The sequence below is a fragment of the Gopherus flavomarginatus genome, chromosome 8, assembly GCF_025201925.1.
Source record: "Gopherus flavomarginatus isolate rGopFla2 chromosome 8, rGopFla2.mat.asm, whole genome shotgun sequence".
Taxonomy (NCBI): domain Eukaryota; kingdom Metazoa; phylum Chordata; order Testudines; family Testudinidae; genus Gopherus; species Gopherus flavomarginatus.
Genome location: NC_066624.1, coordinates 63,201,005 through 63,227,030, shown reverse-complemented (window position 1 = coordinate 63,227,030; position 26,026 = coordinate 63,201,005). Strand labels below are relative to the sequence as shown.

Sequence of the window (26,026 nt, the reverse complement as noted above, 5' to 3'; positions counted from 1 at the left end):
CAGTGTCTCTGGTGCAGCAGCAACAAGAAATGCATGGATTATCCAGTTAAAAACCTTCTCCCTCCTCGCTCTCTCTGTGAGTTGAGTTCTGCACGCTGGGGAGTCTGCTGGGGTAAGTGGATTTTACTTCAATGATTTTGTGGAAAATGTACAGTAACTAAAAATGGGTGGCACCTGATCAATTCAACAGCCTTTGTTGCTTGTTACGAGATGTAAGAGAAGGAACTGTCCCTCATGTTTCTCTAGTGTGATGCCACTGTGTTTTAACAGAGATCCTAGCTATATCAAGCGTTCTCAAATACTACATCTTAATGCAGTGTCTTCTGGACCACCTCCTTTTCTGCTGTCAATAAAATAACTCTTGTGACTACTTACCTACATTCAAAAGTAGTATTTGGAAAGCCTTTAATGTGATGATAGTGTCTTCGTGTGGTTTAGGGGCTGGAAACGAGACGAATCAGGTCTCTGTAGAACATCAGCAAATGCTTGATATACTACGGGTGGTCCACAGGCTAGAATCTGGGAAGAGGGGCCACGTTGTCCTCTTGCATGGTGAAGAGCAGAAAAGTGACATACGGCTAATATTGCAAGATAGATGGTATGCCATTCATACTTTACATTTTTTTTTCTTTTTTTAAAGCCAGAAAAGACATTTACTAGTATCTGGTTTGACCTCCTGTATAGCACTAGTCATAGAACTTCATGCCCATTTAGCCCAGTAACTTGTGGCTGAACAAGACCATATTCTAGAACAAGTTCTCTTTCACCAACAGAAGTTGGTCCAATAAAAGATATTACCTGAACCACTATACATATGGGATTCACAGTATTTCAGCCTCCCATTCCTGTGGGTGCAGGCCCTTCTTCCTGCCCTTTATTTACTGGGCTGGCCTGTTTAACCAAGGGAATGATGTGGCACATCTGCAGGTATTTAGAGCTGTACAAGCTTTACGAATGGATTTTCCTCCCTTTTGTGTCATAGTATATGGTAGAGATCTCTTCATTAAAGGTCATAGCAGAATTCCTTCTTTAAAATGAGCCTGGATAGCTGTCTAAAAGATGCTCTAGTTCAACTTGAGTTAGATGGAGGAATTATGGAGTGAAATTCTCTGGCCTGTGCTATGCTGGGCAGACTAGATGATCATCATAGTCCCTTCTGGCCTTGAGTCTATAAATGAAGTTACACACATGCAGAAAGACAAAGATGCATTGCCCAGTGAACCTAAACATGGCTGATCTAGGTTTGCTCTCTGAGTCTCTCTTGTCTTATAAGCCTTTGCCTTTATTAAAGTTTTAGTAGTGGTTACATAAAGAGCTATTTGCTGTTACACTGAACTTCCTTGAAGGAACTGAAGTGCCTTGTTAGATGTTGTTTGCTCCTTTAGAACATAGTGCTCATTTGTTGTGTAATGGTTTCTGTTGTCACCAGCCTTGTGGGAGGGGTCTGCCTTGGCCATGACTAAAATGCTAAGCATAGGGGGAATCCTAATAAAGAAATGTACACACAATATTCCTAAATTCTAAGAGGGTGTTCTCCAAGGACTGTTCCCTACCTTCTAATCACTTGCATTAAGGGACAAAACATTGTGTCCCTTCCTGAGTCTGATTTGTACAGCTCTGATCTTCGGCAGTAGGTGTCATACATCCAATTCCATTTACTCTTGGTGAGGATAGTTAAACAGTAAAACCTTACAGCATAGAGTGGAAAAATAAGGCAAATTGGCTCTTTTCTGCCTGATACAGATATGGAATCGCAACCATAATATCTCGAGCACTGGCTTACAGACTTTGAGGGTATAATAAAAGGCGATGAGGGCAGAGCCTGGCAAACAGTGACTGATACTAACTTTTGAGGAGTTCTGAGCAGGGGTGAATTTCATGCAGGTGTTTCAATTTCGGCTAGGTCCAAAAGCGCTGCCACTGAAATCTACTCCTGTGTTAGGTAATACACTTGAAGGTGAGAGAATGGACCTCCAATCTGTTCTTGCATGTTGTAGCTCAATGCCAGCTTGTGGTATGCTGTCTCCTTGGCCCATCTCTGAAATTACATTGTCCAGAGTTCTTGGGAAGACTATCAATAAGAAATTAGCCTGAAGAAAAACTAAAAGGATATTTCTGCTAAATTCATCTTGAGGGATATTTAATTGAAACATGAAATCAATGGTTCTCAACCAGCAGTCCGGGGTCCGCCTGAAACCTGTTCAAGGGCCCCCTGGGGGTCTGCCAATCAGGGCCAGTTTTCGACTCACTGGGCCCCAGGGCAGAAAGCTGTAGCCTCGCTGCATGGAACTGAAGCCCATGGCCCTGAGCCCTGCCACTGGGGGCTGAAGCCAAAGACTGAGCAACTTTGCTTCATGGGGGGCCCTGTGGCAATTGCACTGCTTGCCCTTAATGCCAACCCTGGCTTTTATAAGCAGAAAACCAGTTGTGGCACAGGTGGATCATGGAGTTATTTTTTAGCATGTTTGGGGGAGACTCAAAGAGAAATTGAGAATCCCTGCATTAAATGATTTAGTCTGCTGATGAAATTCCAGTTTCTAAAAACCATATCTAAACAATTAGTCTGAGCTTTCCAGCTAGGTGTATTTGCCTTGAGCAGCTGACAGGATGATAGAGATCTGGAAAATCTTTCTTGCAATCAGAACCAATGAATTCCTCGAGACTTGCTACTTCCATTTGTGGAAGACCCCACCACCCAAATGCAACTGTTCAAGCAGATCTGACTAGGCAGTATCTCAAAAGGACACTGTAGGCTGACTAAAGGAGTGCCATGCAAATCAGGAATGAAAGGGGAGGGGGAAATCTTGCTTTGCTGCTAAAAAGTTTGGAAACTGGAAAGTTTGCTGCTATGACCATTTATTTAGCCTGAAAGTTAGCTGATGTGAATTGATAAATGCTCCGTGTGGAAGTGAGGAGGGTCTTCCCACTTCCTGGCTGTCATAACTATAAAGGGAAGGGAACAGCCCTCCTGTGTACAATAATATAAAATCCCTTCTGGCCAGACACACCAAAATCCTTTTACCTGTAAAGGGTTAAGAAGTTCAGGTAACCTGGCTGACACCTGACCGAAAGGACTAATAAAGGTCAAGATACTTTCAAACCTTGGTGGGGAGAAGGCTTTTGTTTGTGTGCTCTTTCTTTTTGGGGTTGTTCGCTCTTGGGACTAAGGGGACCAGACATCAATCCATGTTCTCCAAATCTTTCTGAACCAGTCTCTCATATTTCAAACTTGTAAGTAACAGCCAGGCAAGGCGTGTTAGTTTTATCTTTGTTTTCTCAACTCGTAAATGTTCCTTTTGCTAAGAGGATTTACCTCTGTTTGCTGTAACTTTGAACCTAAGGCTAGAGGGGGTTCCTCTGGGCTCTATGAATCTGATTCCCCTGTAAAGTTATTTTCCATCCTGATTTTACAGAGATGATTTTTACCTTTCTTTAATTGTAAGCCCTCTTTTTAAGAACCTGATTGATTATATTTTTTTCTTGATTTAAGATCCAAGGGTTTGGATCTGTATTCACCAGGAACTTGGTGGAGAAGTCTCTCAAGGCTACTGGGAGGGAGATTGTCTACCTTCCCCCCAGACTGAGTTTCCCAAATAACTCTTAAAGGATTTGGGTGGTGGCAGTAAAACCAGATCTAATCTGGTAATTAAGCTTAGAGGTTCTCATGCAGCTCCCTACATCTGTACCCTAGAATTCAGAGTGGGGAAGGAACCTTGACACTGGCCAACTGCAGGATTAACATTGACTGACAAGTGAGGGGAACACCTGCAATCTTCCACAGCCAGTTTGCTATTGCTGCTATGTGATGACTGTAGTAGGAGAAAGGTGAGGAAATGGGGAGATTAGAGGCCTTGTCAAAAAACCAGGATGTGGGCAGTGACTATACTAGGAGAAAGGACAGCAGAAATAAGGGTGCAGAGGAGATGAGAAATCCAAACTGGGAGGGGGACAAAGTGACTTCCTGGGTTTTTGAAGGGGTTGGTTAAATTCCTGAGATTTCCAGCCCGATTGGTGGGCAAAACTTGAAATCTTTGCCTTTCTTTTCTTTTTAATTGCCCCCTCTCCCTTTTCCTTGCCTCTCCAAGAATAGGAATCTATATAGATGATCACTCTCCATTTTACTGAAGGTAGCTCTATTAATTGTAGTTCTGAGAAATTAAATCTGAATGGGGGGGAGGGGGTTCTGTCTATCTCAGCTCAAGAATTGGTAACAGTGCTAGCCACAGAAGGTGGTGGTTTACACATACTACAATAATTTAGTTATATATTATAGACTTCTAGAAAGAGACCTTCTAAAAATGTTAAAATCTATTACTGGCTCACGAAACCTTAAATTAGAGTGAATAAATGAAGATTCGGCACACCACTTCTGAAAGGTTGCCAACCCATGATCTACAGTGTACAGTTAGGCTAGGGTTGCCAGTTTTGGTTGGCCGTATTCCTGGAGGTTTCGTTGGATAATATAATCTTTAACTAAAGATTAATCTTTTAATTCCTGGAGATGCCAGGACAATCCTGGAGGGTTGGCAACCCTAAGTTATGTATCAGTTAATTGTATAACATCCCTGTACTCTGGTAGCCTTCCAGCTTGTGATGATTGTAGTTGACTGTAATATCTGTACTGCTTTCTACAGGAGAAAACAAACAAAAAAAATTGAAATAAATGAGTCAAGCTAATATTTCTGACTTTTAAATGCAACTAAGCTTCCAGAAAACAATGGCTTCTGTGTCATAACTCGAAGGCCTCAAGATTGTAATTCACTTTCTTAACATCTTCCTATGCTTTTGTACTTATAAATGTTTTGTTTGACTCTCAGTGAACTTCGAAGCCTTGATCATCACAATGTCTGTGGTAGGAGGAGTGGTCCTTGTTGCTCTCTGCATCTGCTGCTACTGCTGTTGCAGAAAAAAGAAGAGCAAAAAGCAAGTATCTGAAAGTCTAATCCCTACTGTACAGCACTTTTAGAAAGTTACAAAACTTAATTAGATGCCCAAACCCTGGTGAATGCCAAACAGAGCCTGTTGATGGTTGTTTAAGACAGTCTCTATTATTCCTGTCAGGCCAGACAAAGACGATGAAAGAGCTGCGAGAGAGAGGGAACAGAGGAGAGTACGGCAAGAAGAGAGGTGAGTACCCAATGTGAGGTAATGGGATGGGGAAGGCAGAAATGGATCATCTTCTGCTTAAAATAACTTTCTGTAAACAGATCAATCACACCTCTGTCTTGATATTGGAGAAATAGGATGCTATAGTTCAGTCTTGTTCAAATTGTAAAATATTTATCTACTGTATATTTACCAGTCTCCTAATAACATGGCGTAGTTGGTAATGTACCATCACATACAGTCCTAGGTATCCCCATCCAGACTCAATCTCAACACCCCCACGGGCATAAGATGAGGGGCTTCTTTGGTGACAGCAGTGGGAGTACTTAGCCATTGGAGAACCTAAAAATGCTTCCCAGTGCCAGGTCTCAAAGGGACATATGACTTTACTTCCAACCAGCAATCTATGCAACTGGATTAAAAAAATTCTGTGTATTTTGTGTGTAAATTTCATTAGTGAGGCCCTGTTCTTCTGGCTAATGCTTTAATCTTAATGTAATATTATCAAGCATCTCTGGAGACTACTGTTTCCATAGGTGACTGGTTAAACTTGTTTAAATTAAATTAAAAGGATGTTGTCAAGATACATAAACCTGAGAAAATTTGAAAACATTGACTTGACATACTAACTCATTGGAATGTGAAACTGTTAATTCCTTTTAGAGAGACAAGGTAGATGAGGTAATATCTTTTATTGGACTAACTTCTGTTTGTGAGATAGAACCTTTTGAGCTTACACAGATCTGTCTCTCAAACAGAAGTTGGTCCAATAAAAGATACTACCTCACCCACCTTGTCTTCCTAATTCCTGGGACCAATGGCTGCAACAACACTGCATACCTAGTTCCTTTGACAGTTTTTTATAATCTGTTTGTACTGTAACTATTTCTGATAGGTTTCCTCTTGAGTCCTGGGTTGCTGCATTTGATGCGTTTTTTTTCTCATGAAGGCTTTTAGGGGGCAGGGAAACACAATCTGTATGCAGACTGGTAACCATCTAACCCTATGTATGTTGGCTCCAGAAACGGGTACTTTGGAGGAAAAAGTATAGGAAGAGACAGATAACTAAAGTAGCTTACACTTTTTTTTTAAAGTCTCTTATTTAATTTTTTTTGTAGGAGAGCTGAGATGAAATCTCGACATGATGAAATCCGGAAAAAATATGGTAAAAATTCATAAGTTCACAAATGACTTTCTTTTTCAAGTGATTCTTCAAATCTGTGTATTGCACTAAACTACTTACTTGCTATAAACAAAACATTGACTGCCTGACTAGTGGGGAAGACTAAGACCAACCATTGTCTTCCCTACCACCAAATGATTAGTTGCATTTTAGGGAGGAACACAACAATTACTATAGTGTCTAGTTTGTATTTGGTCTGACACCCAGTACCACCTGTTTGGGTGACCTACGAGTGAGTAGGAAGGGGGCAGAAATGCATAATAAGTCATGCAGCTTAATAGTCACCTGTTCATTACATTAAATCAAATCATTATTTTTCATGAGATTTCACTTAAACTTAATAAAGGCAGAAGAAAGCCACAAATAGACACTGAAAACAATGCTGTTACAGTGAACACTTCAGACACAGCCCTTCCACAGTGCCAGATGGGAATGCAGGTCAGCTTGTTTTGTGTGTTGCTTTTTCTGCTTTCCTGGGGTTTAACTAAAATCTACCAAAACAAAGGTGAGGCGGAATCTCTGAGATTATGGGCAGGATGTGTGATTAAAAATAATACAAGCCAAAGGATACAACCTGTCCAGCCAATGGGCCAGATACTTTCTTCAAGAAGTGGTACCTTACTCCACAATAATCCTGTAGGGTCATATTCGTCACCTCAGGTGCAGTGAGGTTGGAGGCTGTCGGGGGGAACTGGCTGCATGTGGGGAATTTATTCAGTGGTCATCTTTGGCCACTGTGTGAGGTGTGCAGTGGGTTTAGCAGATACTGAGATTTCAGCTGATTGACTCCAGGCAGAATGCTCATGTGAGTATGTGAGAGTATGTGGCTCACAGCCTGGCCCAAAGGGAGCAGGTGATATCAGGTTCTCATTCTCTTGTGCCGTGTGTCTGTAAACCCTTATTCCTTCCTTGGAGGGGTTCCTTGGGGCTGAAGTGAGGGAATAGATCCTGGAGTGGGTGAAAGGAAGTGAGAGAAGGGTGAGGGCCATAATCTGAGAGAGTGAGGTTGGGCAGTTGAGGGAGCAGCAGCCAATGGCAGCAGGGTAAACAAATACCTTGAGTCCATGTTTCAGAGTTGCCTTCACAGCCTGATGTTCAAGCTGCGCCCTTCTGCGGTGGGGTGGGCAGGGAAAGCCACTGGGCCCTGGGTGGGTCCCTGTTAGTGCAGCCACAGAGAGAAGGCTGGAAAGTCTTGACTTGCCCTTACTTGTAGCTGTTGTTGGCTGCTGTAGAGGATGAACTCTGTGGATCTGAGGACTTAAACTGTCTTCTACAAAGTCCTCTTGCCTGCTGTCCGCATTCCTCTTGTGGAGTGAGGGAAGAGTTGATGGGGCTGCTGGGCCTTGTGCTTTTGGGGAAGAAAAGAAACCGGAAGGCTCTGCTTAGCCAGTAGCTGTTGCCATGAGGAAATCTATGCTGTCTTCGTGCTCTGGCCTGGTCCAAAGCCCTATTGCACAACTTCCAAGATGTGAGCAGCTCTCTCCTGTTACACTCAGTGATCCGTGCACTCTGTCTTTCTATGAATAGGGATGGTGGGGAGCTGGTGCTGGCTGCTTTGGAGAAAGGAGCCTTGTTGGCACAGCAGCCTGACCTCAGCCTTTGGGAAGGGGCTGTGGTAGAGCTGGTGACAACCTTTCATAGACAGCTGGAAGGAAACAATGCAGAGCTTGTGTGCAGGCTTTTGCTTTTGCATCTTTCAGGAAAGTGGGGTGAGGAGAATTACTGCAGCTTTCATTTAGCCAGACCTCTCATTCAGAACACACTTCTTCCTTTAATTTCAACCTTTACCAAAAAACACTTTGATCAGCCCTATGCTTGGACTTCCAGTTTTCTTAAACATCCTTCAAAGAGGAAAGAGCCTATACATGACTGACCTTTCTCTTTTTTTGTTTTAAGGAGAAACTTGCCACCGCTTTATGCAAACATCTTAGTGTGGAATAAGGTTCTGTTAGACTTGCAGGGCAGAAATTCTTAAATGCAGTGTCCATTGTTTTGGGTGTAAGTGCTACCACTTCAGTGTCTACCTGATTTGCGAGCGCAATTGTATAACTAAATGACAGCATTTGCAGTGCAAAAAATTGGGTCCCTTTTGAAAATCAAGCCCATACAGTCATGCTCAGAGCCTCAGAGGTATTTACATACCCAATTTCCATTGAAATCAATGGGAGTTAGGCTTCTAAATATCTTCGGGGGCTCTAAGCCTTTAAAGATGGGAGGGAAACTGTACTGAGTCATAACACTTGCAGAAGTGACCAAAAGCAGACTTGGTACTGAGTGAAGAAACGCTTGATTTATTTCTAAGATCAGAGTGCACTCAACTTGTCTACTCTTCTCCCACCCCCACCTCCCTTCCAATCCTGAAGTGTATTACTCTGACTGGAGCTTTTTTCTTTTCAGGCTTGTTTAAGGAAGAGAACCCTTACGCCAAATTTGAAAACTAACTGGTCTTCCTAGAAGTTCCACGCAACACCAAAGCTCCTATACCTTTGCCAACTGGAGCTTTACAATATAGGCTTAGACACTTTACATTCCAAACACCAAAAAAATAAAATTACTGAGATGCTGCGGTAGCCTTAAATTGCCAAAGACTGTCATGTGCTTCAGTAGAAAGCTTTGTGCTAACTTGGGACAGAGCCTACTATTATCCCAATGAGCTATTACGAGCAGCAAGACTGAACTAGAAAGAACCTGACTTTACCTCAAGACATTCTAACACAGCTCAACAGACTGTGCAGCATTGTCTGGGAGTCCATTTTAAATTTTTGCTATTTCTGTTGTCTGACTTGCCAGACGCTTTGTAATGCAGTGGCTTCAAAGAACAGCTCAAGGAACCAGTCTTGCCCTTCTGCCCTACTCCTTTTCACCAAATAAAGTAAAGCTTTAAATCTGAGGGCAGGGCAGGACTGGGGTAGGGGAGAGGGGGTAGTTTGGTCCTACATAAGGTATAGCAGCAATTCAGAATATCAGGGTAGATGAATAAAAGACGACTTCTTAGATCATCAAGGCCGTAACTGTATCATTTGAAGTGCCTGTACAGTTGTGTGTTACTCAGCAATTCTTTCAACTTGTATAAGTTTTTTTTAATTATTCTGAGGAGGAGGGAAGGGAGTTTAGTCTTATTTGCACTTCTTAATGAGTAGATACTCATTCTCCTTTCAGAATTCATTTTGTTTAAGTCTATCCTACCTCTGCTCTGTGCCTTTCTATAACTTCTCCTATAATAAAGTGATTCAAGACTGATATTTTGTAACAATAGAAGACTTAAATGTAATACTAGTATTTTTATCCATTAGATAAAATTATAGATTGTAAAGTGATATTGATTTGATTACTCTAAGCCTGATTGACTTTTGCTTCAATGCAAAGTATAATTTGTTTTCAATAATGTGTTGGCAAACCCATGCTGTAGCTGATGCAGCATATAATCTCTAAAAGAATGGTCTAATAACCAAATAGCTAGAAGTATGAAAAGACCTTCATACAGCAGAAGCAACTGTGAAGCCTTTTGGTTGAGCTGCATTGTGGCCTATGCTTTGCATTTAATATAATCTGCTGTCCTTGCATGTGTAAGTGCAATAGCCAGCTTTTTGGGTAGTTCTGCATTGTCCTAGGCTCAGCAGCCTGGAATGTTGCCTGATGTCTTAGGGCTTGAGCCAAGGTGCTATGAATAATTACTGATCTAGGTGTTGAAAGTGCCATAGAGAAGTGGAAAGATGGGATGAAAACAGCATATAGGAGATGGGTTTTAGTCTTCTATGAAACACTCAAAATATATCAAATAACTGACAACATCGAGAGCAGACAGCTGGAAGCAGTTGCTGGTTTTTTCTGAGACATGCTTCTGAACAGGTGAGGCAACTTGATTTTTTTGAAATGTTTAAGTGTTTTGGGCACATGAAACAAAAACAAATGGTGGTAATGTTCATTGTTACATTCCAGACTATCTCAGAATTTTCTCAAGTCGGGACCAAGTGTCATTAATATACAAACCAGTCATAAACATTTTGAATGTTGAAATATCAATTTTGTATTCCAGGGGAGCCATTTTTGTGTATAATACTGTGTAAAGTCTTTTGAGTAAGACATGTCTGCTCTGAAAATTCTGCCTGTTAGAATGGTAACTTAGGACCCCTTTCCCTGCAGACTTCTAAAAACTAACCTGGAGATGATACTTCAGTTCATCTGGGATCTTGTAATATTGCTGGGGACTTCTTAAAACACCTTTATCATAATGTCACTCTCCTATGGCTCTCTGGTCTCCTAGAGCAACATAAAAGCCAAACCTTGGAGCTGAACTTCAAACAGACTTTCCAAACTAATCCATCGTATGTAAAACCTTATGGACGCTGAAGGGCACAGTAGCGCTGAGCTATGTAAAGCTCTGCTACATACTAGTAAGATGTGATTTCATTTCCACTAACACTGGACATAATGGGGACAAGAAACTTAAATCCCTACAGTTTTTTTCTGCCTTCCTGTCAGCAATTTGCAGACAACTTCAGGCAAGCAACCTATAGCTAATATTTAAATGCATTACTTGGCTACTGCTAATTAAACAGATTTAGTAAGTATAAATAGTGTGCCATATTTGTTTCCTCTTTATGATAAACGACAGTGCGCCTTTTGGTATTGCCCACTTTAAAATGGCATATTAAAGAAAAGGAGGTTGATTTTCTCTGGCTTATTTAGATGTATACATGTTTGTTGAAAAGGAGCATTGCTCCTTGGATAGTCTAAAATATACAACCCTAAATTACCCTAACCCCCATTCTTGTTAGTGAAGTTAGTTGCTGGGTGAAGCAAGGTCAGGTGTGATACCTTAACAAAAGAATCATCTGCTGCTGCCCTTAGCAAAGTGACAGTGCTTTGGAAAAGCTCTGTCACTTGCTGCTAGGAAGAATAATCGAAAGCTTCCCCTGTCGTGTGCTATAATTCAGTGCAACAAGTCTTTTAGTTTGGAGGTGTCAGAAACAGGTCGGGGTTGTGAAACCTCTGGAAGACATTCTAGTGCTTTAATAAAGCAACCTTCCTTCAGTGCCAAGTAAACCTATCTCATCTGACTTAAAACCTATGGAGCCCTATATGCCATGATGGCAGCTGAAATTGGTTGTGAAGGAGACCCAAGACTTGAACGTATGGAGGCCAGAGATAAGGTATTATCAGATAAGGATCTCCAGGTCTGGTGTTCAGTCTGACTTGCATGTTCCTGGACACAAACTTGGGAATTTCTTAACATGTGCATGGTTTTTTTTGTTTTTGTGGGGGAAGGGAGGGTTTGAATCCCACTGTGGGGATAGGAAGAGCAGGTATGGAAGTGCCACTTGCTGCCTGAGGTCTGCAACAGGGCTGCTCCTTTCTTTCTTTGAGTAGGTTATGATGTGTGGGGGTCTACCCACACTGGTAAGGGGTTCTTTTATGGTTACTCTGTAACTGCAGGGCCCTCGGTATGTGAAGCCCTGACACCAGTAGCCAGCCCACAAGCATAAGAGCTCACCCTGGCATCCATCAGCCTAGTTACTCTTTCCAGCGTGACACCAGCAGCCCTTCAGTCCTGGGTCTCCCCAGATCTGTACCCCAAGTTCTTAACTACTAGCCACTTGGACTTTTTCCATCTGGTTCATTACCCCAAAGGTGTGAAACCAGCCCCCATGTTCTCAGTTCACTTTGGTGCACACACTCCACAGTGTTTGCACACCAGAGAACTACTTGGGGTAAAACCAGAGTTTAACAGAAAAACCACAGCTTCAAAGACACAAGTAAGGGAAAGCAAACATAGCCAAGTTACACAGAAAATGACAATAAAGATGCTACTTCAGGCTTTACACTTTCAAGTTTAAATAAAATCCCTTTTTCTAATAAGTTGCCCATTTCCTTAAAACTATTTCCTAGCATGCCCTTTACCATAGGAGGAATCCAGCAGTCACTGGCAGCCTCCTACCTCAAATTCTGGACTAAAAAAAAAACTTAGATGCAAGCCTGCTTTTGAAAGGCCTTTTTTTTTTTTTTTTAGATGATGATCCATGTTCAGTCAGAGTGGAAACTCTTAACTCAAGAGCTGGGGATACTCAATGCCTTTCCATTAACTCCTATGGCCCTTACTTATCTCTTCCTGTGCTGAACAATGTTAGTTAGAGCTAGTTTCATGTAAATACCTGGCTTGCAATGTGCCCCTTGCTGCTGGGAGGTGATTGAAATAAGCCTGACTTTCTAGATCTACTAATACCTAGATCCATAACCACAGTCTGCATGCATATCTTGTAATGACCAGCCTGTTCAGAACATTACAAGCTTTCATAAAAGACCTTCCTCAAAACACTTTGCATACTGTTGTTGTACTATATCAGTGGGTTCAACTTGCTCATTTTGGGGGTTTAAACTTACTGTTCTTCTCTTGGGTGGCTAGAGCCTAATGGTCACAGAGGTGTGTGGGAATCAAGTTCTCTTCTGGGAGGTGTTGAGTGGTGTAGGGGGAGGAATAGCTGACCACTGTCCACTGTACCTTCATGCACTGGTAAACATAAGCTTTGCCTACACACAGGGAACTGGCTGGTATAGCTACTCAGTATAATTTAGCAGCTTTGCAGGTAGCAGTATGTACCCAGAGCCAGGTCCGGCTGAGCAGGGCTAGCCTATGCTGCCATGGTGTCACTCTGTTACTCAAGCTAGCTTTGATCTAGCTAAATTAAAACCTGGTTTGTGAATTGTTTGTCCCTAACACTGTTAGTGGAAAAGCTCTCCTTTGTCCATTGATCACTAGAGGGAAAGGACTACAGTCTCTTCCATTTTATTTAAAAACAAAAAACACCTTTGCTCCTCTTAATTGGTTTGATAATTGTTTATTGGATTCATTTCTTCCATTTGTGTGTTTGCTACAATGTAAAGCAAGTAATTTTTCAAATTGGGTTTTTTTTGTGTCAAAATCCAGAAACCTGCTAATTTACTTCAAATTTGATAGACTCCATATCTCCCCTCCATGCTTCATCTAGCAGCATTGGGGCCTGTGTTCCTTTGATGCTAGAGAAGCTGAGAAATGGCAGCATCAAGCTTATAAACTAGCCACTCTTGCCTCCTCACCTATGGCTGGGCATGTAAAACCGCTAGAAGAGTGACTTGTGTCTCCCTCTAGGGGCTGAGTGTCAGTGGATAATTGTCCACTTTTAGCTATAGTTGCTCCTTCAGCAGGATGGGAAGACATCTGTGGAGTGGAAGTGCCTGGGTGAAAACCTTGCTGATCACCTGTGTGGGGAGGAGTATGTGATCATAGAATGCATATGCACAAGAGGGCAGATGTCTGCATAGGAGAACTTTATTTTTAGCACTTCCTACCTCTGAGAGGTTTGACTGCAATATTAAAACAAACCATGTTAAAAGAATGTAATAGGATCCTGAAATCATTGTAATTATTGAAAACTTTGCTTGTGCACAATGTCTTTAGAAGTGAAGTTGGCTGTCGTGTTGACATTGGGCTTGTTTAAGGGAGCTGTCCCATTCAGAACAGGGTGGAGCACTCCCTGGTAGAGTTTGTAGGAGCCAGAGCAAGGTGAGTTTGCCAGTGTGGGAGACTCTGCTTGGGCATGCTCCAAAAAGGGGAGAACTTAGTAGAAGCTAGAAAGCAAGTGTCATTCTTGATGGCATCATGGGAGCAGGAGCTGTTGTTCAGTATGTTGCTGGTAAGCCACAAAGCCTGTCGCTTCTCCTGTCGCTATCGGAATGTAGCCTAACTCAGCAAGGAATAGAAGCTGTTCCTAGCCAATGGCTGGGCAATAGCACCTCAGAGGACTTTTGTCCTAGTCCCAGCTCCCATGTCTGCACAACTTGGCCAACTCAGCAGAGCAGGGCCTGTGGTACCACACTCTTCCAGGGGATGTGTTCCCTAGATGCAGGCTGGCAGGGCAGTGAGGTTGGTGAGGACTTGCCCTGCTGGTAAATAAGACTTGATTAATCTGTGTGCAGTTCAGACTCCCCAGCCTGGCTGTATCTGGGGCTGGCAAGTCAATTCTTCCTCTTCCAAAATCTGAACAGTCTCCCCCTTTGAAGCCTAGGTAGGTCCAGAGGCCTCCTGAATGCCATCATGGCAAAGGCAAAATGGGCAGTTTCTCAACCCAGGAGGAGGAAGACTACCCCAGGGGAGGTGCTCTGACCCTCATGCCATCTTCCTTGGACTTGTATGTTTATGTATCTAGGTAGATTTTCTGCTGGAGGATGTCCACCAACTAACTTCACAGCTCATTGTCTCTAGGGCTCTACTCTACTCCTATCCAGCCTTGTATTGACTGCCTGCCTATTCACACACTCTTTATTTGACCTAGTCTTTCTTACCCCCTCCCCTTTTCAGAGGATACTACGCATCTGTGGGGGGGGGACCATGTTGCAGGTACTCTTTACTTGCTAGAGGTCAAATAGGCTGATGCCCTTCACCTGCACTAAATCCAATGCCTTTGTAAAGGGTAAAGCTTAGTTCTATGCAAACTAGCTTGCTTCATGGGTGAGACTTCTGGTGGTGGTGGGTGCTTGCCCCTCTCTGCTCTAACTCCACCCCTTCCCTACTTCCTCCCTTGAGTGCACCATGTGCTTGTTCAGAGGGACCTCAGGAGGTTATCTAGTCCAACCCCCTGCTCAAAGCAGGACCAATCCCCAGACAGATTTTTGCCCCCAATCCCTAAATGTCCCCCTCAAGGACTGACTTCTCAACCCTGTGTTTAGCAGGCCTATGCTCAAACCACTGAGCTCTCAGTTCCCTTCCTTCTCCCTCAGCTTGCTACAGCTGTTTGGTGGCAGCAAGCACTGGGAGGTAGGCAGAGGAGCAGAGTGTGTGCTCAGAGGAGGAGGCAGAAGTGAGGTGGGGTAGGGAGCTTGGCTGCCAGTGGGTGCAGAGCACCCACTAATTTTTCCCTTTGGGTGCTCCAGCCCCAGAGCACTCAGAGTCAGCACCTATAGCTTGCTTGATCTGCATGGAGTGGCCCAAAACTTGGTAGCTATGGCTGCATGCATCTGGAATCTGTTCAGTCTTCCTGGCTTGCTGCACAGGGGCCCACTGCTCGAAGTATCAGTATTATAAGATAGTCCTGAGAGAGGAAGGAGTCTGTTACAAGGTAGGGTGTGACCCAGAAGTCACAATCTAGTACCCACCTGATCAAAAGCATCATGCCAGCACTGCAGCCTCTTGAACACTGCCCTTTGTCCTTTTATCATTGTCATTTCCACTCCCACCCTCTTCCCTTTGCCCATTCACTCATACTTGGTTGAACTGTAACTTCTGCTCCACCATCTTTTCACTCTACTCCATTCCTCTCTCATCTCCACACTACTAGACTCCTTTGGTCTTCTTGATCAGCACTCTGCCTAACACCCTCCTCCCCCCCGCACGCCATTCTTCTCTGCTCCCTGTCCGTGATTTTGTATTTACTTCCAGATCACTAACAAGCTACTGTATAGCATCTGACCTAGCCCTGATCCCTATAGCAACCTCATTAGAGAAACATCCATTCAATGATAAATCCCTACTGATAACTACTTTGAGATCTGGCAGCCAGTTCTCAAGTCATTTATTGTATCGAAAGTATACAGTGCTCATTTTTAGAGAGTGCAGTGTTTTTTTTAAAGTTGATTTTGTTGAATTGCACCACCCAATACTTGGCAATCTATTTTATGTGAGCAGTAAGAACACACACACTAGGATATAACCAGGAAGGGTAAAAGAAATTTAATAGTGATGAAGACAAGAATAGGAATAAAGATGCAGTATGTGGAAAAAAGCTGTATATTAAAAGAATAGAAAAGCTTCAAGAAGAGATGATACAAAAATGTTAGTGGTTAAGATGTTCATGGCCAGGAAGTTAAGACAATCTTTCTCCACAACCTGGTGTGTGTTAATTTTGGCAAATGAGAGTTTAAAGCCAACTCATTTTAAATATCACCTGAAATCAACATGCACTGGATTTAAAAGCAAACGATGGGGATTTTTTTCCAGGACAAATTAATTGAATTACCCACAGAAAAGAAAATGCTAAAATCTGCCTTTATTACTAGCAGTGATCCCTCAAAAGCTTTGGACGTATGCATCAAGCTAGTTTGTGCCTTGCAAAAGCAGGAAAGCTAAACACTGTCAAAAACCAGTGCTTTTCTGTCAGGCGGGCAGAACTTCATACACTACTAGACAAACAGCTTGAGCTAGCTACTGGCATCTCTCATGCTGGTCCTCTTGAATAGAAAGACATGTTGCCTTGGTGCCCCCTGCCCAAACAATGTGCCCTTTTGGGGGAAAATAAGCACACCAAAGTGAGATGCCAGGAACTACCTGAAAAGGCCACCCAGAATCAGCTGCAACTAATGAGAATCATTCCTCCTATGGCTGGAAGCAGGCAGAAGCTAATCAGGGTCCATCAGGTTGGACAAAAAGGGCTGGCTGCTTTTTCCAGTGTCCAGTACTGAGTGAAGCTTGGATAGAGGAAGAAGGGAAGTGATTATTCCACTCTATTTGGCACTGGTGGGGCCACAGCTGGAGTATTGTATCTAGTTTTGGGGCCCTCACTACAGAAAGGATGTGGACAAATTGGAGAGACCAGCAGAGGGCAATGAAAATGATTAGGGGGCTGGGACATATGACTTATGAGGAGAGGCTGAGGTAATAGAGCTTATTTAGATTGCATAAGAGAAGAGTGAGGGAGGATTTGACAGGCTTCAACCAGGGCCACCAGCTCCAAGCTTTTTGCTGCCCCAAGCAAAAAAAATTTTCCCACACCCCCTGGTCCTGGCCCATTCCAACCCCTTCCCCAAATCTTTGGCCCCACCTCCTCCCCCAGGCATGCCGCATTTCCCCTCCTACCCGTCCCTCTGCGAATCAGCTGTTTTGCAGCAAGCCTGGGAGGGAGGAGGGAGAAGAAGAGCAGCAGCAGCATGCTCAGGAGAGGAGCAGTTCCTCTGCCCCCACCCCCCCAGGTTACTTCCTGCAGCCCTCCCTGTGCCTCCCACCTCCGCTCCAGCTGCTCCCTTGAGCATGCTGCCACCACTCTGCTTCTCCCCCCTCCCTCCCAGGCTTGCAGCAAAACTGCTGATTCATGCAGCAAGCCTGGGAGGGAGGGGGGAGAAGTAGAGTGGCAGCACACTTAGGGGAGCAGGCAGCAGTGGAGTGGAGGTGAGCAGTTCCTCTGCCCCATCCCCCAGAGTTACTTCCTACGGTCCTCCCCACACCCCCCACTGGTGCAGCTCACCTCCACTCAGAGCCAGCTCCCAGCTTTTTGTGCCCCAAGCAAAAAAAAAGCTGGAGTGCTGGTGCCTAGAGCCAGCCCTACCTTCAACTACCAGAAGGGGGGTTCCAAAGAGGATGGAGCTAGGCTGTTCTCATGGCAGATGACAGAACAAGGACAAATGGTCTCAAGTTGCAGTGGGGGAGGTCTAGGTTAGATATTAGGAAACACTATGTCATTAGGAGGGTGGTGGAGCACTGGAATGTGTTATCTAGGGAGGTGGTGGAATCTCCTTCCGTAGAGGTTTTTAAGGCCTGGCTTGACAAAGCCCTGGCTGGGATGATTTAGTTGGTGTTGGTCCTGCTTTGAGCAGGGGGTTGGACTAGATGACCTCCTGAGATCTCTTCCAATGCTAATCTTCTATGATCTCTGTGTTCTAACTTAAGAAGCCTGGACAGAGCCTAACTCAGCCTGCACCTTTTTTGTCAAAGTCAACACAAGCCTGTTTACTGTGATATGTAAGGCCCAGGTGGCCATCCTAGGTTGACTAGTCATTTGATTGCTGTAAGACAAGGCAGGGTCACTTAGTGAAATGTTCCTCTGGCTCTGAATTCCCCTCTGGGAAGAAGGGGCTGATGGAAGACTCCTGAGACTCCTGCATGATAAGCCCAGGCTGAGTCCTAGTGACTGTATCTCAAGGGGCAACAAGAGGCCCAGTGATTCAGCAGCAGCAACGTAGCCAACAGCAAGAGAGAGTTTCAAGAGTTAGCACTCCAGCAGATGGCCACCGTAGCCCTGTCAGAGTAGCAATACTAGGTACTGGCCTGGCGATGATCCAGAGGCATCTCTGGCCATGTTCAAGTGGGCAGTAGTAATGGCTCAGTGGGTTAAGGAGAGCTGGGCTGTACGGCTTGTACCTTTCCAATCCAGGGACATCCACACCCCCTACCTGCCCTTAGAGGATATCCTAAAGGCTGCTATACTTAACAGGATAGGAGTATCCCCAGAGATATCACCACTAATTCTGGTCAGTGTCTTCCCTTTCCAGGTCACCACGCTGGACTGTTGCCCAGTGTCAGAAGGATTAGACTTTGCCCAAAGGCCCGCACTTCAATGGACACTGTAGACTTGGTGGCATTAGAGCAATACTTAAATTCTTCTGGCCACTATTCAGACATGGTAACACCAGCATAATCTCAGCTCATGAGCAGTCATGGTTCAAACCGCCAAAGACAATCGGGCCACAGGTTGGCCCAGCAAGGTTGATCAGCCCAAGCCCGCTGGCCACAGGCCCAGCTCACAGAGGATCCACCATGGGCAGGCAGGAGAACCCATAGAGCAAGGGTCTGCCACTTACTAGACCCCACAAGATGCCCTGAAACATTTTATCAGAACTATACCCAGACATCTGTGCGGGACTGCAGGGCTGTCTGGGGGGGGCCCAAGTGGGGCAATTTGCCCTGGGCCCCGCAGGGGCCCCCATGAGAGTTTTTTTGGGGGCCCTGGAGCAGGGTCCTTCATTTTCTCCGGGGCCCCTGGAAAACTCTCATGGGGTCTGGGCCCCCAGAGCTTCTTTCGCTCCAGGTCTTCAGCAGCGGGGGGTCCTTCCACCCCAGGGCAGAAGGACCCCCCGCCACTGAATTACCACCAAAGCGGGACCTGGCCCTTTGGCGGCGGGTCCTGCTTCTGCAGTAATTTTGGCAGCGGGGGGCCCCCACCGCGGGTCTTCAAGGTACTTCAGCAGCGGGTCTCGGAGTGGAAGGAACCCCCATCACCAAAGACCCCAGACCCCCTGAATCCTCTGGCCAGCCCAGCAGGACTGCTGGAGGAATAACCAAAAACTAGCAACTTAGTGGTCTGTTTCTGTTGCAGCAAGCCAGGACATACTGGTCAGTCCTGCCTCCTTATGAAGTGCAACTATACACGGTGTGAGGCCACAGAGCACTGTGGCTTCTGCCTCAGCAGACGATAGGTGCTACTGGGCATATGTGGCCCCAGTACAATGTGGGGGACAAATAGTGTCAGGGTTAGTGGATTCAGGATTGTAATGGAAGGCAGGAGGAGATAATTATCTTGTTCCACAGAAGGCCTTGAAGCAGTCATTGGCAGTGGGGAAAGGAAGTTGGTTCTCCTGGGGACAGTTATCTTCTGGGAGAAGGGAGTAGGAGGAACGGTGGTCTGGGTTTTTTCTGTAAGGGCCTAGAACTAGGAGCTTTGAGGGGGAGGCAAGGCTCCCCTCTCTCCCAGCTAGTACCAACATGTGTTTGGTGTTGTTAGACCCACCTGTGAAGGATTATGAGAATGATTTGATGACTGGGAAGGGGTGTCAAAAGGAGGCATCAAGTCAAAGATTGCTGCTGGAGGGAAAGAAATCAACCAGCATCCAGCTGCTGTGAAACCCTGGACTTAAGGGGAGGGGCCAAAAGGGGCTTCTGGAAGCAAGAGGATACTCAAACTAGACCTTCAGAGAGGGGGAATATTACTTTAAAGCCTTTTTTGCTGCAAAGTATTTCTGGGGACTCAAAAGAAACTGAGGCAGGGTGCCAGGCACCAGCTTATGGTAGTAAGACCTAGCAGTTGGAGTAAAGTGCAAAGCCAGACTTAGTCAGGATGGGTCCAAGGGTTGTACTGGAATAGGCTGGGGTCAGAACCAAGATCAGAGTCCATATGCAAGTCCAATCAGTACTACAGGTAGAGTCCGGTGCAGGCCAAAGGTTGAATCTGGGTAGTGAGGATCGGGGGGAGGGGGCAGGCCAGGAGGCAGGGCTGGAAGGGGTCAGTAACAAGGTCAGAGTAGGGCAAGGATAATGCTAGAGCAGGGCTTGGCAGGAACCGGCTCGGAGTCTGGAGAGCCTGTTACCCCATGAGGCAGGAGGAAGGTCCCTGGCCTGGTAGGGCTTTTAGACAGATTGATCTGCAGCTCTGGCTCGGTTGGAGAAATACCCAAGCTAGGGGGTCATGTGATCCAGGTGCTGCTTAGGGATGGGCTGCCACTACATGCCTGACAACTGAATCACCCCAGGGTAAGTCAGTGTAGTTGAGTTGTTGTCACCTGCCTGAGTGGTGACTCAGTGTGATCCTGTCAGCCGTGTTGGTCCAACCAATAACAAAAGAACTGGCCTAGGTCTGTTGATGGGTAGGGTTGCCCCTGGTCTTCACCCAGCAAGGGATTAAACTTCATGACCCACTTACTACAGGAAGTGTGGCAGCTCTCCAGGTCAGACCCTGCTGAACCTCAGTTCAGCAGCCCCAGCTGTATGAGCTGTTAGAGAAGCTTAATCAAAACAAGGGTGAAAAGAAATCATGAAAACAGATCCCAAACACTCAGCCTGGCTTCTGCTGTACCCTTTCTGTGGGGGTGCAGAAGGTGCTACAGACATTGCTGGGCTTTTCACCCTGGAGTTACTGTATGGCCAACCAAGCACAAGTAAGCCTAGCTCTCCTTAAGAAGGCTGAGAAGAACACTCCTCCCACTCCCAAAACATACCACAGTACATCCAGCAGATGTGGGAGTGTCTGGATCTTGTGGAATGACTTGCCAGGGAGAACCTCCTATGACCCCAGCAGACCCAGGCCAGTGAGAAAGCGTATCAGCCTGGGAACTGTGTGCTACTGCTGCTCCCCAGCAAATGGCAGGACCCATATGAAGAATGCTAAATCCACTCAGCCCATGGAGCAATAGCGCCAACACAAGCAATCCATGCACTGTGCCAGGTAGTCAATGCCCAAGTACAACCTGTACATTTTTCAACAGAGCAGCCAGACTCTGCCCCACTGGGAAGCAACCTTGTTTAAAGCTTTGAGAACACACACTCTGGCAGTATGAGTGGGGAAAAGATTCCCAGAACAGGAAAACTTTTTTGACTGGTCTATTGCTTTGGTAGCTTTACATACATGTCAAAAAGTTAGTGTTTCCCATGATTGTCGACTCATCCCAACTGCAGAACAGAAGTGGCTACATCTTATTCAAGGCACATTTTTTCTTTGACATTTTCTAACATTACTTGTTTTCTGTGAGAAGCCATGGCCCTTGATAGAGAAATGAGGGCTAAACTGTTTTTTTCTCTTTCAACATTACTGATACCACATCCCTAGCAACTAGTAGAATCAGATTTCACTGCAGAAGCATACTTTGATTTAATTAAAAAGACATACATTAAAGTAACAAGGATTTGTCTTTGTCAATACCAAAACCTCAGCCATGCAGGGCATTATGTTGCTACTATTTTGGCTGACAGGATGGATGTACAATAGAATTTTATCCCACACGCCTAGAGATAGATTAAACATGCATTCTCACTCTACAGTCACACAAGTGACCTGCCTGTCAGCAGTGTAGAAACTTTTTAAAGACACCATAATAGAACCTGAAATTAAAGGTGTACCCCATATTAGAAAACAGTAACAGGACAAAAAAAAGTGCCACCATGTCTAAACAACAAAGTAAAAACAGCAGCTAGAGGCAAAAAGGTGTTCATTAAACATCAGAAGGTAAATCCTACTGAGGAAAATAGAAAGGAACAAACTCTGGCAAGTGAAGTATAATTGGAAGAGCAACTAGCAAAAGGCTCAAATTGTAGCCCTTCCTGGGTTCAGGTCCTTAACTAGTCCATTCCTTGGCTGGATGTCTCTGTAGCCCTCCCCAGGTTCATGTCTCAGTACCCTCACTGTTTTCCTACAGCCCTCCCTGGGCTCAGTCTTTAACCATCCCACAGTCTTTAAACAATCCTGGCCCTGGTATGGGGCTGTGCCCCAGGGCTCCCTCCCTGGAAACAATGTCTTTACCCTCTCTGGCCCCAGGTCTTCAGCTGAATCATTCAATTGATGTCCTTCTGAGAGTATCTCCATTCAATAATTACCAACACTCTTTGGGGTCTTCAATCCCGTCTCCTGCACCTATGTAAATTCCCCTTCTTCAGGACTTGTCACTTTCCTAACAGTGAGTGGGGGGGACCCCAGGCCCACCCACTATTTCAAGTCCTATCCCAGGGACCTCATCAGTAGCAGCCACCTGCTGTGTCCTTTTTCTGTATGCTACACTTCCCTGGGCCACTTCCCCGCAACCCCTGGTATATTTCTTTAGCCTTATCTGAGGGCAATATTGTACTCAGTCCTAGGAGCCAGGCAGAAGCTCTCTCTTGCTCCTTTGGTCCCTGCCAGCAACTTCTCTGCTCATGCTCATACATGTCCTTCAGCTGGAGCCCCAGCTTCACTTCTCTGGCTCCAGGCAGCAACTGCTTCTCTCTGGTCCTGCAGCTCCTTTTATAGGGGCCTGCAACTCTCTGATTGGCTTCTCCCTGTAGCCTCCCCCTGATTGGCTGCTTCCACCACTGCCTCTCTAAGCCCCTTGGAGGATTTTCCTCTACTGCCTTTTTTCTGGGAAGGGATGCCAATAGGACCCCAAGGCCTCCCAGCAGGGCCTCTGGGCCCTGTATACCCTGTCACAAACTTGTTGCAAGGGGATGTTGTGAAGGCCAAAAGTATAACTGAGTTCCAAAAAGAATTAGATAAGATCATGGAGTTTAAGTCCATCAATTGCTATTAGTCAAGATGGTCAAGGATGCAATCCCATGCTCTGCATGTCCCTAGCCTCTGTCTGCCAGAAGCTGGGACCGGAGGACAGGGGATGGATCATTTGATATTTGCCTTGTTCTGTTCATTCCCTCTGAAGCACCTGACATTGGCCACTGTGGGAAGACAGGATACTGGGCTAGATGGACCATAGATGTGACCCAGTATGGCTGTTCTTATTTCTCTTATTATGCCCCAGCAGATTTATGTACTCTGTTGGAAAAAGAGCTGATTTAAGGCTCAGAACAGAGAATGGGAAGGAGTCCTGATGTCTGACTTGGCAGAGTGTCGGTAGCATCCTCCATTCAGCAGCCAGAAATCCTGAAGTGGGGTTGGAGGGCAATTAGTTGAGCTGGGAATAGAGCTGGGCATGAAACAGGTTTTGTTCATCCTGCAATAAAATTCCCATTCTGTAAAAAGATGAATCCAAGACCTATCTTGAAAAATGAGAATGAGGGTAAGAGAATAGCCAATAGCCTAGTGATTAGGGCTCTCATCTGGGAGACCCAGCTTCAAGTCCCTGCTCCAAATCAGGTAGAGCAAGATCTTGAAACTGGGTCTCCTAGGTGAGTGCTCCTAACCACTGGGCTAGTGTCTATTCTGGGTTCTTGTGTTTTCGCTCTGGTTTTAACCAGAGATTCCATTCTGGATCTGAGAAAACTTATGTTTCTGTGGGGGAAAAAAAAACTGTTTCAATGAATCAGCATTTTGTGACCGAAAAAACATTTAATCCAAAAATTCCCAACCAGCTCTAGCTGGGATATGGACCTGGACAAAAGAGAGAGACTATTTAAAGGGAGAAAGGGAGTATGGGTTAGGCAACTCCAGGAAAAAGATGTTTTCTGTAACTGATGAAGGGACATTAAAACATTAAATTTAACATTGGAAAGAAGGCGGAGGTAAGCTAAATAAAGCATTAGGTCAGAAATTAGCAGGAAAAGAGGAAGGAAATTGTGTGTGGGAGGGGTGGGTTTTGATTTAGTAATCACAGTTAAAATGAAACATCTGTTTTCTAGCTGATGGGTAGTTGCCAACAATAACCAACATCATCATCTGCATATGTTCCAAATTGGTTTTCTTTCCCTGAATGGGCTTTACCCCCTCCTTGATTTAAAGGACTGTTCGCTGGGAGATTGGAAGCTCTTCTGTGTGAGGGGGAAAGCCCCTCCAGCAGTGACATGCTCAGAATCACAGCTAGACTGAACCTGATCTGGATCTCTCTGCGTCGAGGTGTGGTGGAATCACTGAATCACAGAGCACCTGCTTCAGAATCCAGGACTCTTATTATTAGCACTGAATATGTAACAGACCGTAATAGATTTTCAGTTTATCAGTAAAAGCAGCAAAGAATTCTGTGGCACCTTATAGACTAACAGACGTTTTGGAGCATGTCTATATGCATCTGATGAAGTGGGTATTCACCCACGAAAGCTCATGCTCCAAAACGTCTGTTAGTCTATAAGGTGCCACAGGATTCTTTGCTGCTTTTACAGATCCAGACTAACACGGCTGCTTCCATGTACTCAGTTTATCAGGTTAATCTTTGTTGTTGTAATGGACTGGGTGCTGCAGAAGTTCTCAAACTGCACCTCACGATTTGTCCAGGGAGAGATGGTTGTTCCCATCCTTGTTTCCTGCTGCTAAATTATATAAAAAGACCACTAAAAATACATTCCTCCTATTACTTTTCCATGTAAAAACTGTTGTAGTTGCCACAGAGACATTATTAGAGATTTATGGATGAAAAGTGCTATATAACAGGTAGGTATTATTAATCAATGGAAGGAGTGGTTTGCACAATTATGAATGGGAGGGAGGTAGCCCATGAGAAAAAAATTCCTATGAAAATAACCTTGGGGCAACGGTTTATGTATATCACTAGACAGACAAGGTGGGTGAGGTAATATCTTTTACTGGAGTAACTTCTAATATCCTGACCCACCCAGCTACAACTACAGTACATACAACATATGTGTTCCACTGTCCTCTACTGGAGAGAATTAGAACTGTTTCACTAAGTTATCATTTACTGCCCAGTTTCTTAATTATCTCAAGAAGTAGGTGCCTGTGCTTTTTGAGCAGCAGCAGCTCTAGTTTGACTCAAGGAAGTTCTGAGAGGCCAGGTTGTGCAACAGAGTGACACCTGCGGAGCACCTGGAAGACCATAGATTTGCTATACCATTGATTACAAATTGTTATACCGCTTAGGCTTCAGTCTTGTCTGGCCCTAGCTATCTTCATTGCTAAAATAACTTACCTGTTTGCAGGTGACCTCTGTCATCCCACCATTAGTTGCTGTATCAATTCAAGGAATGCTTTTGAAGAGATAACTGCTGCAAATCATATGGTACACATGCAGTAATTCCTAACAGAAAACAGATAGACTATTTCTGTTAGGATCCTGGATGGTGGGAAATTATTTTGGCTGCTATACAAAAGTAATGGGACCAACAGTCAGTCTCTCTTCTTCACCAAAAGAGAGGTATTTATTGTATAAGGAAGCCTGGGACTGCTATCCGTGTTCCTTATGTGTAACTCATGCTAGTTCTACAGGGGAAGTACATTGCACTGACGTGTGAACTATTGCTTGTGTGCACATACATACATGCATATGTATGCGTGAGGTATTGTGATTATACATATATGCACGCATGTATTCACATGCATGATATGATGTACACATTTGTGTGGTTTTGTATGAAGTCTTTTCATAGATTCCATGGCTAGAAGGAACCACTGTGATCATCTAATCTGATCTCACGTATAACATGTCTTGTATATGTATTAGCATGTTTTGCACATACATTCCTAGGCAAATACACTCCCAAAATATGCATACATATTTGCAGGTTTTTTGTACATGAACATGGGCACTTTTGTGTACATGAGTCTGAATTGTGTAGGGGCATTTATGTGTACACGTTTAGTATGCTCATATGTTACTGCTGTATGTGCACGTGTGGTTGCTTTATTTTTGTGA

At 44.6% G+C, this 26,026-nt stretch overlaps 1 protein-coding gene across 1 annotated transcript in view; it reads left to right on the top strand.

Moving 5' to 3' along the window:
* PTTG1IP (PTTG1 interacting protein) overlaps window positions 1-9,606 on the top strand; it is a 43,130-nt gene extending 33,524 nt beyond the window's left edge. The window contains exons 3-7 of the mRNA XM_050965721.1: window positions 4-112; window positions 4,818-4,923; window positions 5,062-5,127; window positions 6,225-6,271; window positions 8,687-9,606. Of these exons, the coding sequence (XP_050821678.1) occupies window positions 4-112; window positions 4,818-4,923; window positions 5,062-5,127; window positions 6,225-6,271; window positions 8,687-8,730 (372 nt within the window). The 3' untranslated portion in view covers window positions 8,731-9,606. The remainder of the gene's footprint in view (window positions 1-3; window positions 113-4,817; window positions 4,924-5,061; window positions 5,128-6,224; window positions 6,272-8,686) is intronic.
* Window positions 9,607-26,026: the final 16,420 nt, after the last annotated feature.